A 16485-nucleotide genomic window follows, 5' to 3' on the forward strand; every position below is an offset into this window, starting at 1 on the left:
TGCGCACGATGGCGATGCGGAGTCAGAAGCAGTGAGGGGTTGGCCGGTTGCCCACCAACCTACAGAAGTAGTGAACGTGAGCAAGGCAATAGATGATACTATGAAGCTACATGAATGATGGCATCTTGAGCACTAAATTGAGTCATGTTTGAACAGGCAAGTTGCAATTATATCGAGGTCGGCCATAGGCCGTCCCCGTTTTATGCATTTTTTTCTTCAGGACTTCGCCCACTATGTATGATACAGAAGCAGTCGCTGCTGCTGCTGAACAGCCGCGCAGAACACAACAATACTGGTAGCATCGCTACCCGAACGTCTGGGTGATGCAGCCGAGGCCCACGACCAATAATCCATGCAAAGAAGACAAACGCCGTGAACGGACACCATGCGAAACCAAAGCCAGCCAGCGCATGGCCTACCAATCCCACCCATCATCCATAGTAAAACTCATGTGAATCCATGCAAACTCTGCTGTTTCAGGTCCAGCTGAGCTCTTTGAGGAATGCTACCACCCGACGCCGGAAATATCAAGAACGTAGACTGCTGGAAGGTAATCGTCACTTCCGAGTCGGAAAGAGAGAAGATCATAGGGTAAAAAGATCATGCCCACCGCTAAATGCGCCATCAAACAGTTTCCAAGTTCATGGTATAATAAAATGAGACTATTTAGTTCGCCGTGGGAACGCCAGTCGACTGCGACATGTTGCGGCCGCCGCGGCCTCGGGAGCCGTAGCCACGGCCGTAGCCGCCTCTGCCTCGACCATAACCACGGCCTCTGCCACGGCCGCGGTAGCTGTTGCGGTATCCGTCAACACTGCCCTGGCCGAAAGTCTCCATGTTTCGCTTCTCCTCTTCACCGCGCCATTCTCGGCCGCCGGGACGGGCGCCAGTGCCCTCTTCTCGGTCGCGAGCCTCGCTCGAGATGTTGTCGAAGAACGATGTTGACTTGTTGTAGAGGTTCGCGCTCTGAGTGGTCGCGGGAGGTTCGGCAGTGCTGTCCACGTGCGAGGGCGATTCGACTTCTTGCACAGGAGAGCCAGACGCAATGGCCTCTTTGACCAAATCCTGCTTGTTGAATTTGGCATTGGCAGTGGCGAAATCATAGTCCGTCTGGGGAACCTCCACCTTCTGCTTAGGCTGTGCTTGGTACTGGCCTCGGTGTCCACCACGGCCGCGAGAATGCTGACCACCACGAGAAGTGCGGTTGTTGTCATAAGGCTTCATATCGGCCAGCTGCTTTGTAACTCCTTCCACTGAGGCGTCTCCATGCTGGGGCTTCTTCTGTCCGTTGGGCTGGGGTAGTTTAGCCATAGCAGCCGCAACAGCAGCTGTGGCCGCACGGGTTGCCTCCGTAATGGCGGCTTGAGCGGTGCCCTGAGTCACATTGTTCGCGCTGGCAGGAGCTAGGGGGGCGGCGCCTGGAGCGGGGGCGTTTGATTTAGCGGGAGTGATAGGAATAACAGGCGGAGCGCGTCCCGCCCTGGGACCAGATGGAGGCGCCCTCTCGGCGGGCGAAGCAGTTGTTGCCTTCACGGCCTCTTGCACAGAAGGCTTGGACTCGACAGGTGGAGTTGGCGCACTCTCAGTCGATGGGACAGGTGCGGGGAAAGCCTCCTGGCCAGGTGGCTTGCTCACTGGGCGATCGCCAACCGGAAGCTCGGATGTCACACTGGGTGCATTGGCGGCTGCCCGCTGCGAAGGCGAGGCTTGTTGCTGACCGGGAGGTCCAATTGGCACCTGAGGGGGGAACTGCCCAGGAGCGGGCGGGAAGGCCTGGCCGGGAGGAGGGTACCAGCCTGGGGGAGCTCCATAGGGCATAGTCGGGTATCCAGGACCAGGTGGGAAGGGAGGGAACCGTGGCCCGTATGGGCCATAGTAGCCTTGAAATTGGGGCTGCTGAGGGTAGCCTGGAGGTGGTGGACGAGGGCCTGAAGGTGGTTGATGGGGTTGTTGGGGAGGTTGTTGTGGCTGGGAAGGCAGGCCTTGGGGACCTGGAGGTGGACCGGGACGAGGCACGCTCTAGTTGACAAGTTAGTCAGGTTCTCTTCCTCGTCATGTAAAGTATCGCTGAGGGCGTATGATCAGTTCAGAAGGAAGGCAACGGAAATCTCCACACGGTTTTTGCGCATTCAGAACAGGTCTGTGAGTTTACATCCGAAATATTTCATCATATAATCATACGAACGACTGATGAAGTCGAACGGCGTTTGAGAAGCCACGGGGTCAAAGCTGTGACTGCACTCACCCCTAGGATAGCTGGGTCGTCCGGCATCTGAGGAGGCTCAGGCTGAGCGTTCTCCTTCGTATCCTCCGCGATGCTGATATCCTTCACATCGCTTCCGCGAAACACAATGTACTCGTAAACGCTGTTGGAGGGAGGGAGTTCTTCGGCAGGGCTGCCGCGTCTGCCTTCGGTTCCGAACGAGACGACATTCTGCAGGGCGATCGTCGAAGCTTCGGGGTTGATTTCATGTAAAGTGCCGACGTAGCTGGAACAATTAGACGACTCCAACGAGAGAATAAGAGAAGGGAAGACTAGGATAGTCGAGGTACATACCGAATATCGCTCTTGGAGATCAGGTTGAACCGTTGACTGCCAGGTGTTAACTCAGCCCAAGCGCAGATTCCCTTGCTCAGGCCACTGACCCTATTAAATGGTTCATGTCCATATTAACGTAGAGGACTGAGACTGCGCGATTGACGCGCGAGGAGATTGGAAGGTGGAGAGGAGGGGGTGGAGAGAGGGGTGATGATAAAGACGAGACGAGCAGCTGGGGAGATGGAGAATGATGAGGAGACGGAGAGGTCGAGGAAGAGAGAGGAAGAAGCTGGAAGAGTTTGTGGTGGGAAAAGGGCTCCAAGCTACGGTCGCCCACAGAAGCTTTAACAGCAGTTCTGCTGAGATCTTGACGTGAATCTCTCTGCCACCAACCATTGTTTTTCTTTTGTTGTTTTTAGCTTGAATTCATTGTATATTCACTCTAGTCTCAGTGTTTATAACAATTTTCACCTACTGTCATGGCCACCTCCTCACATCGTGATGACTTCTTCCAGACAACGTACCATCCCCAAGCTCCCCCGCATTTTTCGAACCACTGACGATTTTAGTTCGGCCCTTGATGAACAGAAACGCAAGGACACCAAGTCGCGAAATACAAATGGGTCGCCTATCAGATTACAGAGTAAGATCCTCGCTGTCCGAGCGGATCCCTTCGACAACGGCTCTGTCTATGTGGCCCAAAGCGGCGGGATAGTCAGAAAGATAACCCTCGGAGTACGTATAATCAAGGCGGCCTGCTGGCCTGCGTTATGCATGGACTTCATCGCTAACCTGCACTTGTGTCATAGACTGGCGAAACTACTTCCACCTTCAAAGGACCTACCGCGCCTGTCACGAGCATTTGCTTCAGTCCCAACGGTCAGCTCTTGTTCGCAGGATGCTGGGACAAAAGCGTTTGGAGCTGGGATGCAAAGACAACGCAACGAAAGCTAAAATACGAAGGTCACACCGACTTCGTGAGGTCTGTTGCGACCACGAGGTTCAAGGGCCAGGATCTCCTGGTGTCAGGTGGTGCCGATGCCCAAATACTGATATTCGACATCGCGAGTGGACAACGGCTGCATGTGCTCAAGGGCCACACCAAAGGGATTCAGGATCTCTCGATTGACCCAGTTAACCAGGACCCTGAGAGCTCTGAGCAAACCATTTTCAGCGCAGGCAGCGACAGAGAGATCCGTCAATTCGATATTTCCAAGGGCAGTCAGGATCTGACGGGCGCGGAAGCTCTTTTGGCTCACGACACGAACATCTACAAGCTATACTTCGACAATGATGGGGATCTTTGGACGGCATCAGCAGATAAGACATCGAAGTGTCTCGTTAGGGATGACGGCTGGAAATCAAATCTCACACTCAGTCATCCTGATTATGTGCGAGATGTGGTGGTCGACGAACGGGGAGGCTGGGCCATCACCGCCTGTCGAGACGAAGAGGTCCGCGTATGGAATCGATCGGTGCGTTCTATCGACCTTCATCAGGTACTATATACTTACTAACCGCGACCATATAGACCGGGCAATTATACCACACATTTTCCGGTCACTATGAAGAAGTAACAGGCCTAGTCCTGCTCGGTTCGACGTTGGTCAGCGTTAGCATCGACGCTACTGTCCGACAATGGTCTCTGAAACCTGACGATCTCCGCAATGCCGTGGCTCAGGCGACAAAACCTCCAACTGATGAGCAGGCAGCGAATCCCGAATCTATGCTAACAGAAGAAGAAGAGCGAGAGTTGGCGGAACTACTGGAAGAAGATTAAGAGAAGACAAGGCCCAGTTTATGAAAACACTGGAAGAAGCTAGCTAGTTTGGAGTAGAGGTGTCCGTTGCAGCAGTACCTGAGTAGCATCTGTAGACACGCGCACGTGACCATTCTGCAGTCATGACGCAACGTTAACGGTTTCAATTTGGGCGGGCGGGCGATTAACCAACGCGATTCATGTCACTCGAGCATCCTCTTAGCTCCTTGGACATTAAGCCTCTATCGCCACTTAGATCGCGCATAAGCACTGAATACCCTTCGGTGCCCTATTTTGAATCACGTTTTCTGCTAGTTCTTATCTGCTGCTGCTGCCGACCTGTTGGCTTCTCCGCGCGCCGTTGGCTTGGAACCTGTCCACCAGTGCGGGCAGACGACTTCTCTGCTTGTCAATCCCTCCATTCGGGTCTTGTCGGTTTGTATTCGGTCGCAAAATTGGGATACAACGAAAGACAAATCTATCAAAGATGCAAGCACAACACACCCAAGCTCATAGTAATGCGACCGGTGCGGGGCCCCAGTTAGTGAACCGGCTGGAGGCTAGTAAATCCCCGTATGTGAGTACTATCCTGATCCTGCTGCCCCGTGGGTACTTCCTTGAATCTAAGCCTAATCATGATCACTAGGTGAGGGCACACCGGCATAACCCTGTGGCCTGGCAGCTATGGGATGCGGAAAGCATGGAGCTCGCCCGGAGACATAACAGGCTGATCTTCCTCAGTATTGGTTATTCAGCATGTCACTGTACATTCCTCATCTGCCGCATTCACAGTCGGATTCCTAATTATTATCGCAGGGTGCCACGTCATGGAGAAAGAGTCGTTCATGTCGCAGGAGGTTGCCTCGATTCTCAATGAATCCTTTATTCCGATCAAGGTTGACCGAGAAGAACGGCCAGACGTCGATGACATCTACATGAACTATGTCCAAGCAACCACAGGATCCGGAGGCTGGCCGCTGAGTGTCTTCCTCACTCCTGATCTGGAGCCCGTCTTCGGCGGCACATACTGGCCCGGTCCGAATTCAGCATCGTTGTATGGCTCAGACACTGTTAGTTTTATCGAGATTTTGGAGAAGCTGCGGGATGTCTGGCAAACTCAGCGAGAGCGCTGCCTCGAAAGCGCAAAGGAGATTACAAAACAGTTGAGGGAATTCGCCGAAGAAGGCACGCACACGTACCAGGGTGATCGCCAATCGGACGAGGATCTAGACGTTGAGCTTTTGGAAGAGGCTTATCAGCATTTCGCATCCCGCTATGATAAAACAAATGGAGGATTCTCAAGAGCACCGAAGTTTCCAACTCCGGCTAATCTAAGCTTCCTGCTCCGTCTTGGAATCTACCCGGGCGCGGTGACTGATATTGTTGGACAAGAAGAATGCGAGAAAGCTCAGGCAATGGTGGTTGACACACTCGTTAGCATGGCTCGTGGAGGTATACGGGATCACATTGGTCATGGATTCGCGCGGTATAGTGTGACAGCCGACTGGGGGCTCCCTCACTTCGAAAAGATGTTATATGACCAAGCCCAACTTCTAGACGTCTACGCCGATGCCTTCAAAATAACTCATAATCCCGAGCTCTTGGGTGCTGTATACGATCTGATTACCTATCTGACTTCCGCTCCGATTCAGTCGGCGACTGGTGGTTTCCACTCGTCCGAGGATGCCGACAGTTTACCTACCCCGAATGATACGGAGAAGCGAGAGGGCGCGTTCTACGTCTGGACCCTGAAGGAACTGACTCAGGTGCTGGGACTGCGGGATGCCGGAGTTTGCGCTCGGCATTGGGGTGTCCTTCCCGATGGGAACATTTCACCAGAAAACGACCCTCATGACGAGTTCATGAACCAAAATGTCCTCTCAATCAAGGTTACTCCGAGCAAGTTAGCTAAAGAATTCGGTTTGGGTGAAGATGAGGTAGTGCGCATCATCAAATCCAGCAGACAAAGGTTACGCGAGTACAGGGATAAGACCCGTGTACGACCCGATCTTGACGACAAAATCATTGTGGCGTGGAACGGGTTGGCGATCGGTGCACTGGCCAAATGCAGTGTCTTGTTCGAAGAGATTGGTGATACCAAAGCAGCACACTGCCGAGAGGCTGCAGCCAAAGCTATCAACTTCATCAAAGAGGCTCTCTTTGACAAGAACACAGGTCAACTCTGGCGGATTTACCGTGACGGCAGCAAGGGAACGACGCTGGGATTTGCAGAAGACTATGCTTTCCTAACCAGCGGTCTGCTGGATATGTATGAGGCGACATTCGATGACAGTTATTTGCAGTTTGCCGAACAGTTACAACGTATGACCCGTCATAATTTTCTTAGCTGGTCGGAGTGCTAACGATCCTTTTACGCCTAGGCTATCTCAACGACAACTTCCTCGCCCATGTAGGATCCACTCCTGCAGGTTACTACACTACCTCATCGACACCAGTCCCAGGGTCACCCGGGACCTTGCTCCGATTAAAGACCGGTACTGAGTCCGCCGTACCATCAACCAACGGTGTCATCGCACGAAATCTCCTACGCCTTTCCAGTATTCTAGAAGAAGACAGCTACCGTCTTCTCGCCCGTCAAACCTGCCACTCCTTTGCCGTCGAAATCCTCCAACATCCTTTCCTCTTCGTCGGGCTCCTCGACGCAATCGTTGGACTAGAAACCGGAACTAGGAGCATCACGGGAGTGTTGAGCACAAGCACGGCCACGGCGTCTACAACGGGCTCGGGCCTAGGCCTTGCAACTGAGGGTTCAGTCCCACCGACCTCGGTGCGGGACGCGCTGGTGCAGAAAATTCGTGCAGAAGCGGGTCTATCGCTGTCGACGTCTTCGAATACCGTGGCGGTACTGGTTGATATCCGGCCTTCGCATCTGGGTGATTTTACCGGAAACCAGTCGTTTTGGCTGCGCACGCGGAATCCACTGTATAAGGGATTAAAGGCCAGTGAGCCGGCGAAGAACTATCTGCTTGTTTGTGAAGAGGGAAGGTGTCAGACGGTTGATCTATGATTTCGATATCGAACTGTTGGGCTGGAGGCTGCTCTTATTATCACTGGAGTTGGTATACTATAGGTAGCCATTGCTTTTTATGTTGAGATATCGATTGCTTTGTTGTTAACTTCTTCGCGGCGATGGTCCATAGGGCTTGACAAAGTGGATGCCGTAGCCAGGTACACCCATTATTCAGTCTGTATAGATTCTAGGGAACGGTAAATTATGAAAGCCGCATACCCATGGTACAACCTAGAAAAGCTTTGTTTTGACCTTTGACAAAGCTCTGCACATCGCTCTTACCGGAGTGAGTGCTACAGTGGAAGTGGCAAGATACCTGGAGTCACAACAATAACTCCGAGCATGCCCCGATTGTTGATCCACGAGGCGAACGCATGACTCTATTGTCTGCCCTCAGTTGCCCATGTACCTTGCACTCGTATCTAGAACGCCAGCCTGCTACTGATGCTATCGATTCATGCGATCCGGCTCTGGCTCTGGGCCCTACCTATATCCAAGTTGCCAAGTGGACTTAATGTGGAATCAACATGAGGTAACTTGGAAGAACACAGTCATCGATCAAACGCAAGTAGCAGTCAGTTCACCGGAGCATTTATGGCCGTACTAAGTAAAGCCCACCACCAGTTCTTCAAGTGCACCGAAGCAGATAATAATGATTATGCAACCGTACCATGCCAATTCGACGGACCTTAGGCCGGGATTGACAGTGACACACGTCCGGCTTCTAAGTAGACAGATAGCCGACGAGCCGTGACCCAGCGGGTTATAAAATGTTGATAACCCACTGCCACGTCCCTAAGATCGATGTGACTTGCCACTGCCCTGGACCGGAGTATGGATGCCCATGGTACAGGGACAAAGGCGTTCAGCGTACCAGTGGCGAGCAGTCGAATTATCCACTGATTACTTAGTAATGAGCTCAACAGTGGCCCTGTCAATTGCAATGGAATGGAATTTGATTTGAAAGAGGTGCTGGCGAGGCGCACACGATCTTTTACTTGACGGGGTAGGTTTTGTTGTATGTACTCTGTAGACACCTCATGAGAAGTTTGTAGGTGTCTTCGAAGTAAAGGCTGATAAGGGATCTGAGCTCTCTTCAAGGGTAATCATCTATATACTATAACTCTCCCTAACAGACGGAGTAAAGCGGCATACTCTAATATCAAATATCCAATCAAGATATTGAGATGAGATTGCGTTTATATGAAATGTGTCGTCAAAGCTTAATAGACAACATTATTTAAGAGAAGGCTAAGCATGATATATTAATTCATTTCGCACATGCAGGATGGTCCCGCCAATGCATTATTATTGTTCGGTTTGCTTCGAGTCCTCGAGTCTCGGAGTCTTGAGCCTCCCGGAGATTAACATATCTAGTGTAACGAGGTTACCGACGGAGTACAGATATCTGGACACGGAGAGGGGCAATTGGATACTAGACTACTCGGTCCACATTATTTCTAGTGACAGCTACGTGGTCCAGTCCTACCGTCCAGCTCACCGCTGGTCCCCTGGAGCTTGATCTGAAAATCCTGAAATGAGATGCCACCAGTCTCATCCTCGATTCCCGGGTTAACTGACCGTTAGTCCGTTACGACTGGAGCCTTACTGGTTGACGCGTTAACCATGCTGTGGACTGCCCCAGGGCCCAGGACTGGACTTGTGTTTAGTAGTGTCCAGAGTTGAGTCCAGAACTTGCAGGCAGACTCCATCTCCAGTCTTGTCTTTCTTCGAGTCAGACGTGAGAAGTGGGTGCTGACGAATGCCGCGGCGCATGACGGTTGCTGAAACAAGGTGTTTTCAGATGAGATGAGATGTCGATAAGCGAGTGAGACAATATGATGAAGAACCAGAAATCACAAATGCCAGGATGGTTTGACGGAGCGAGGGGAGGGTGAAGATAAATACGAGGACCGCCAAGAATGTCACCCTTGTCAGTGTCGCCCAGGAAGACGAAGACAAAGAGAAGTGGCCAGACTACTGGGCGATCTGGGTGAGGAGTGCGTAGGCGCCGTGGAGCAGGAGTGGATAATGGGTAGGCTGAGCCACGGACGAGTCGAGGATGGCCCCTGAAGGGATTCAAGTGGTGAGATGGGGCGGATGTGAAACGACCAAGCGGCTGCCGAGAGCCAAGTTTTGGTGGAAAATCATTTGGCGACTCCCCTGAAATTATCCGGTCCTGTACTGGGGCTGTGGGCCGCCGTTCTGCACTTTCCTCTATCAGATGCAGACAGGTTGCAACTGCACTTTCGATACTGTCAGTATCCAGCTCCTCGGAGAATAAGTTGTCTTTTCATTGTCGTGTCGCCCAACACAGAGCACAATTGTGTAGTAATATGAATAGACGCCCAGGACGCCCCCGACACTTGGGACCGCGGTCCGACTGCTTGGCCACTGGTGATTGGCCCTTACAGCTGTTCCTGAAACACGAGGCGTACCTGCATCTCGGACAAGCCCGTTTAATATTGGACGCTGTCTTAGATCTGGTGCCAACCAATTTGACTTCCAACTGCTGGCAGCCAGAGTGTCAGACGGTTAGCCGCTGTGACAATTGGGTCCAGGTCCAGGGCCGGGGCTGGGGCATTGTTTCCCAGACTTGGAATGTGTGGTTGGAGGGATCTTCATGTAAAATCGCTCACTGGACACTGGCAGAAAAAGGGGAGTAGAGCGCATTCCGTGGTTCAGGCGCGCGTGGCTTCTGCAATGCGGATGTAAAAGAAGTCCAACAATTATAACAAAGCAGCACCTGCTGAGGTCGCCAGTTGAGTTGACAGTTCAGTTGGTTGACGAGTATAATAACAGTCATCCCGTCCTCAAACGCGGACTCGGCCTGCTGGTTTAATTTGCGTTTGATTATCCCCAGCTACAGCCAGATCTTGAGCCCCACCGGCCGTCCGTCTCCTTTTGCGATCCTCCTGCTAGTCTTTATTATTACTACTCCTGCCAATCTCTCCTCCTCTTCTTCTCTCTTCTCGCCTCTCTCGCTCCTCTCCCATCTCATCCCATCGTCCATCTCTCTCCGTCTCGGTGCACTTTTTCCACTCCTTTAAAAAGTGTCTCTCGAGGCTGTCATTCATTTACCAATAACCCCAAACGCGGCTGGAATTCGTACCCTCCCTGAAACTCCATCCCTCTGCAGTTGATCTGCACTTCCCAACGACGTCGTTACCTCCAGGCCGCTGCTCAGCTCCAATCTGTCAATCAATCGCTCGGGTTACTTCCTGGAGAAGTTGTTCGATCGATCAAACAGTTGACCTGTGAAGCCTATCAACAACGCGTGAACATATTACACAAGTGCAACCAACCAACCAACATCATGAAGTACTCCATGATTCTCGGTGCCCTGTGCGCCACCCTTGGTGCTATGGCCGAGGTCGAGCCGTCTTACGTTACCACATGGACCACTACCACCGTGACCGACTGGACCGTCGTCACCATCACCAAGACCGTTACCGTCCAGCCTACCGCTGAGCCTACCACCACTACCGTCGAGCCCCAGGCCGCGCCTACCACGACAACGGCGACAGTTGCTCCTACATCCACGACCGTCCCTACCCAGGTTAAGGTCCAGGATACCGCTCCGGAGCCTGAGACAACATCGACGAGCACCGTCGAGCCTGAGCCTACCAGCACCGTGGCCCCGGAACCTGTTGAGCCGACCACCTATACCTCAGCCTGGACCTCCGCCTGGACCTCCTCTTGGACTGAGCCTGCCGTCACGCAGACTTCCACTTCGACTGCTGAGCCATCGGCTACCCAGGCTCCCGCCAACGACTACCAGTCCAAGGTTCTGTTCAGCCACAACGTTCACCGTGCCAACCACTCTTCTCCCGACGTTGCCTGGTCTTCTGACCTCCAGGCGAGCGCCCAGGTCCTCGCCTCCCGTTGCGTCTACGAGCACGACACGTATGTATAACCATTGCCTTCCTGCTTTTGACCTTACCTAATCTCTTTATAGGAGCATCAACGGCGGTGGATACGGCCAGAACATCGGTTACGGTACCTCTGCTGATGAGGTTGGTGTCATGATCTCCAACCTGATGTACAACGACGAGATGGGCTACTACGAGAACCTCTACGGCGAGGCCACTCCTGACATGACCCTGTTCGAGAAGTGGGGCCACTTCTCCCAGATCGTCTGGAAGGGAACTACTGAGGTCGGCTGCGCTACTGTCAGCTGCCCCAGCCTTGGCAACGTCGACTCTGCTACGGCCGTCCCCTTCACCGTCTGCAACTACAGCCCTGCTGGTAAGCATCACCACGAACCTTACATTGTCTTTCTCAAGCTAACATAACCCGCTCAGGTAACTACGACGGTGAATACGCCGACAACGTCCTGAAGCCTTTGGGCAAGGCCTTTTACTCGGCAGAGTAAATTCGAGACTCTTTGCATTAGACTGATGGAGACCTCAGTACTTGCAGGGCATTAGATGGTGCGACGACAGCGGTCATTGTTGGCTCCAGTGTGATGTATCTGTGTGCTCCTGCGTAACAGTCGGTCATGAGCATTGAACTCGATATGAAATCTCAAATCCAAGATACTTTCTTGTGGACAGTCATTTGCATCTCTCTTTCGGTCATGGCTGTGTGGCGTCTTTGGAGCTTTGTGGTTCTATACGGCCATGAACCCTGACACATGCCGTCTTATCTTCTCTTCTCTGTGAATATTTACCATCTTCGAGCTTGTCGATTGACGAGAATCCGAAACATTTCATCTTTGCACTTTTGCTGCTTCACCTTGCCTTTGTGTGTGTGCATGGCGTCCTGCATAGCGTGTACTGGTAACCAAAAACATGATGAACGTTTGAGATCTACTAGTACTCTTTGGCTTTCGTAGGTTTAGCTTCTATACACACGGGGTAGTTATCCGATTTGCCAACATTTTTTCAATCTCTGGTCCCAACGAGATAAATGAACTATATCGACATTAAGCATTAACAAGTGAAGGATATGTATTTTTAGATTTAAGGTTGTTTTCATCGCGAATAAGCAAAGACCTGCGCAATCCTCGTTAGGTCGGTGTCCTGCAACCGGCGACATGACGTCAGCGTGCCTTCTCCACAAACCACACGTGACTTGCATGGTCTCCCCGCATCAGAAAGAGCCCAAATTCTACGGCGGCGAAACGCTCCCTTCGTCCGAAAGGATTCGTTCCATCGGCCAGTTCATGGTACTGTGCGCTTTACTCTGGCTCTAGCCTTGCCGGTTCGCCACGCCATCTGATCTTCCCGACGCCTTTGACTGCGGAATGAAAGATATCGGGATCGATAATCTTCCTTGAGCTAATTCTTCAGGTGCCGGTTCGGCTGATCAGACATCATCGCAGCTTCTCACTGACTGCTACTATCAGAAAGTCTGTGTAAAGACTAAAGACAAGCCTTTTAGGCCCATTCCATTACTCCGCATTTGATATAGGTTCCGCGTGACATTGCCCGTCAACTGGTCGTCACCTTGGATTTTGCCTCTCATCCTCTCCATATTGAATGCGAACAGTGTCCACGTTTTGAAGTTCAGAGCGTCTTGAGAACTTTTTGGAATATTTTCTCCTTGATCCCTTACACCGAGCAGAAACATTTACATCTCTTGGCACTCGGCTTTTCCATACAGAGTACACTTTTGCTGGGCAGCCTGCGGGCACTGCATCCGTTCCGCCGACTCGACCGGGCTGATTGTGCCATCGGAGCTGATCCACCGCGGTCGAAGAATCTCAGCTAGCTATAGCCAGACGTGTTCCTTATCTGTTGTCTCTGGTAAGCGTCCCTTCCTCCGTTCTAGCACGCTACTTCGCCCGTTGTTCCGAGGCCATCCCCACCTCCCCCGGCCTTGACTCCCCGGGAGCGGATCCATATTACCCTACGAAGCCTTCTATATCTTCTGCCCAAAGCGCTCCTTATAAACAACCTACTCCCCGGGTATCTTCTTCCTCCAAGCACAAACCTCTATTCTTGACTTTCAAACCTTTCTCGCTCTATTTGAGGTCGACATCTCCATTCCCTCGTGATCTAGTGCGGTCATGAGATATTGATCTCCATGCCCTCTTACTGCCTACAAGACTGCCACTATTTCTACCGAAGCGCCTTGCGCCTCCTTTCCATTCCAACCTGCCTCGCTTGTCGCTACGCTTGATCCATCTCGTCTCGTCTCGTTTTTCGTGATTGTCAGCTAATACGATGACCTACTCGTCGACCGCAGTTCGCTACTTCACAGCGCCTAAACCACTGGGGATGACCATGGATTCTCCCCGCTCAACCCCGGGCCCCGAGCCTAAAATCAAGCCTACAACGGTGGATGGCGGGTTGACGGACCAGATCACCAAGAGCGCTGGTGTCACATTCGCGCAACAAGACTCCCTTCCAAAGTTACCTATTCCAGACCTTGAAAGCACATGCCGGAAATACTTGGATGCTCTTTCGCCGCTGCAGACTCCCAAGGAACAGGAGGAGACAAAGGCCGCTGTGCGGGATTTTCTGAAGACAGATGGCCCTGTCCTTCAAGAGAGACTTCAGAAATATGCCTCCTCGCAGACGAGTTATATTGAGCAGTTCTGTATGTTCATCTTGTGAATAGGGGTCCATAACTCTATGGTACCATTTGGAACTAACTATGTTTTACTAGGGTACGATTCCTACTTGAACTACGACAGTCGTAAGTGTTCATCCTACTTCACTCGCTTGCGACGCCACTGACTTCTGCAGCTGTTGTTCTCAACCTCAATCCATTTTTCTTGCTGGAGGATGACCCGACGCCAGCGAGAAACAATCAAGTGACAAGAGCCGCCTCACTTGTAGTTTCTTCATTGTCGTTCGTGCGCGCTGTCAGACGCGAAGAGTTGACGCCAGATACTGTCCGAGGAACGCCACTATGCATGTACCAATACTCCCGCTTGTTTGGCACTGCACGCGTCCCCACAGACAACGGATGCGTTATCAGTCAGGATCCAAACGCAAAGCACATTGTCGTTATGTGCCGTGGCCAGATCTACTGGTTTGATGTCCTCGACGCAAATCACGACCAAATCATGACGGAACGGGATATTGCAATGAACCTCGAAGTGATTCTCGCCGATGCAGAACAAACTCCAATCCAAGAGGCTGCAAAGGGTGCCCTTGGTGTGCTCAGCACGGAAAATCGTAAGGTGTGGTCAGGTCTGAGGGATATCCTCACCAAGGATCCGCAATCCACTAATGCAGAGGGCCTCAACATTGTCGATACTGCGCTGTTTGTTCTCTGCCTGGATGATACCGAACCACATAGCACGTCTGAGCTCTGCGCCAATATGCTCTGTGGTACCAGTGAGGTGGAAAAGGGCGTACAAGTGGGCACCTGCACGAACCGTTGGTACGACAAGCTCCAAATTATTGTCTGCAAGAACGGCAGCGCCGGGATAAACTTCGAACACACTGGTGTGGACGGGCATACTGTGCTTCGATTCGCAAGTGACGTCTACACTGATACGATACTTCGTTTTGCGCGAACGATCAACGGGCAAGCACCTAGCTTGTGGGCAACCACTAGCCCTGACCCGTCCAAGCGCCATCCTCGAAGCTTCGGTGACGTTAGCCCGACGCCCCGGAAGTTGGAATGGGATCTTGGGCCGGAGCTCAGTATTGCTATTCGATTCGCCGAGTCACATCTTGCGGATCTGCTTCAACAACACGAGTTCCAAGTGCTTGACTTCAACGGCTTCGGAAAGAACTTTATCACCTCGATGGGATTCTCGCCAGATGCGTTTGTCCAGATGGCGTTCCAGGCAGCTTACTACGGACTCTACGGGCAGGTGGTTAACACTTATGAGCCAGCAATGACGAAGGCATTCCTGCACGGGCGAACCGAAGCAATTCGAACAGTCACAGACGAATCCCTTGAATTCCTCAAGACATTCTGGGCCGACAACCCCTCCGAAGACAAAGTCAACGCTCTACGAAAGGCTACCGAGAAACACACAGCAATTACAAAAGAATGCTCCAAAGGCCATGGCCAAGATCGCCACCTCTACGCCCTCTACACCCTCTGGCAACGCTCCTTCGACGAACCCCCCAGCCGCGGAAACAGCGTAGACGAAAGCTCCATCTCCAATGGGTATGCAAGCCCAACACTCGAGAATGGCAACGGCATCAACTCTGGCTCAATCGCCGGATCCCCGCGCTCGCAATCCATCTCCAACATCTCCGAAACAGACGGCCTCTCAACAACAAGCAGCTACGGCCGCGCAATGCGTGCCGTCCCCCCAACACCCGCTATCTTCTCCGACCCAGGCTGGGATAAAATCAACAACACCATCCTTTCATCTTCCAACTGCGGTAACCCGTCTCTGCGCCACTTCGGCTTCGGCCCTACCTCCGCAGACGGCTTCGGAATCGGGTACATCATCAAAGACGAGTCGATCTCCATCTGCGCTTCTTCCAAGCACCGCCAGACCGCTCGCCTCATGCAGACGCTCGAATCGTACCTCCTTGAGATCCGCAAACTCCTTCGCGCAACGAACCTCAAGCCCGCTAGTCCACGGACCAGCCGCGCCCGCGAAATGGAGATGATTGCTGAGCGCGTCCAACGCGATCAACGCCGTGGCCGGATCGTGCGCACCGATACGGGCCATCTACGCGGGGGAACTGAGACGCCGACGACAGATAGTGGGGAGATTGAGGATGATGGAATGGGTGGATGTAAGTTGGAACCTATTCAACATACCTTGAATATGGAATTAGTTGCTAATATGTGATAGATGGCTTCTTCGATGCGGGCATGCTCCTCCACGCGCTCAAGGGGATGAATGTTGATCGTGAGCGTGTTGACAAGCCTGAGCGACGACGGTTCGTGGGCAAGAAGTTGAGGCTGAACGAATATTGATTTTGATACCTGTTTTCTTTATCTAGACGTCGCTGCATTTACTACGGATTGATCGTTGGAAGTCAACCGCTTTATATACGGGCTTACTTGGATGGTTATGAATTCACCTGTCTATTTATTGTCTTGGATACCAGCATCGTTATATCATATTATGTTCATTGTATATAGCAACCACGAATACACTCATAAGAATATCTACCTATGGTGCCAGGTCTATAAAACGCAACAAACTAAGAACAAGCGCCACCAGAACAGGCTGAAACATCCACCAAGCCTCGTCGCCGAATGGACCTAATGCAACCCGACATG

The 16485-nt window shown here is 52.2% G+C and overlaps 5 protein-coding genes across 5 annotated transcripts; 4 read left to right on the plus strand and 1 right to left on the minus strand.

Annotated features, from left to right (window-relative positions):
• Positions 1-120: 120 nt before the first annotated feature.
• On the minus strand, positions 121-2795 carry BDV17DRAFT_249834 (putative G2/M phase checkpoint control protein Sum2). Its single transcript, XM_073756265.1, has 4 exons — positions 2647-2795; positions 2558-2593; positions 2246-2489; positions 121-2019 (listed from the first exon to the last, which is right to left on the minus strand). The coding sequence occupies exons 1-4, from the start codon at positions 2667-2669 to the stop codon at positions 667-669; spliced, it is 1656 nt and encodes a 551-aa protein (XP_073621480.1). The 5' UTR covers positions 2670-2795; the 3' UTR covers positions 121-666.
• A 130-nt stretch (positions 2796-2925) lies between these two features.
• BDV17DRAFT_11801 (WD40 repeat domain-containing protein) lies at positions 2926-4622 on the plus strand. Its single transcript, XM_073753972.1, has 4 exons — positions 2926-3059; positions 3109-3274; positions 3349-4014; positions 4071-4622. The coding sequence occupies exons 1-4, from the start codon at positions 3019-3021 to the stop codon at positions 4317-4319; spliced, it is 1122 nt and encodes a 373-aa protein (XP_073621481.1). The 5' UTR covers positions 2926-3018; the 3' UTR covers positions 4320-4622.
• BDV17DRAFT_11784 (thioredoxin domain-containing protein) lies at positions 4553-7443 on the plus strand. The gene is made up of 4 exons (XM_073753971.1): positions 4553-4875; positions 4945-5062; positions 5115-6620; positions 6680-7443. The coding sequence occupies exons 1-4, from the start codon at positions 4786-4788 to the stop codon at positions 7324-7326; spliced, it is 2361 nt and encodes a 786-aa protein (XP_073621482.1). The 5' UTR covers positions 4553-4785; the 3' UTR covers positions 7327-7443.
• A 2714-nt stretch (positions 7444-10157) lies between these two features.
• BDV17DRAFT_249842 (CAP domain-containing protein) lies at positions 10158-12267 on the plus strand. The gene is made up of 3 exons (XM_073756266.1): positions 10158-11235; positions 11288-11577; positions 11634-12267. Exons 1-3 carry the CDS (start codon positions 10646-10648, stop codon positions 11702-11704), a joined length of 951 nt encoding a protein of 316 aa, XP_073621483.1. The 5' UTR covers positions 10158-10645; the 3' UTR covers positions 11705-12267.
• Positions 12268-13520: 1253 nt separating this feature from the next.
• Positions 13521-16374, plus strand: BDV17DRAFT_249852 (choline/carnitine O-acyltransferase). Its single transcript, XM_073756267.1, has 3 exons — positions 13521-13974; positions 14025-15992; positions 16052-16374. Exons 1-3 carry the CDS (start codon positions 13911-13913, stop codon positions 16174-16176), a joined length of 2157 nt encoding a protein of 718 aa, XP_073621484.1. The 5' UTR covers positions 13521-13910; the 3' UTR covers positions 16177-16374.
• The last annotated feature ends 111 nt before the right edge of the window (positions 16375-16485 follow it).

This window comes from Aspergillus undulatus (assembly GCF_047715775.1).
Source record: "Aspergillus undulatus strain CBS 261.88 unplaced genomic scaffold BDV17scaffold_1, whole genome shotgun sequence".
Classification (NCBI taxonomy): domain Eukaryota; kingdom Fungi; phylum Ascomycota; class Eurotiomycetes; order Eurotiales; family Aspergillaceae; genus Aspergillus; species Aspergillus undulatus.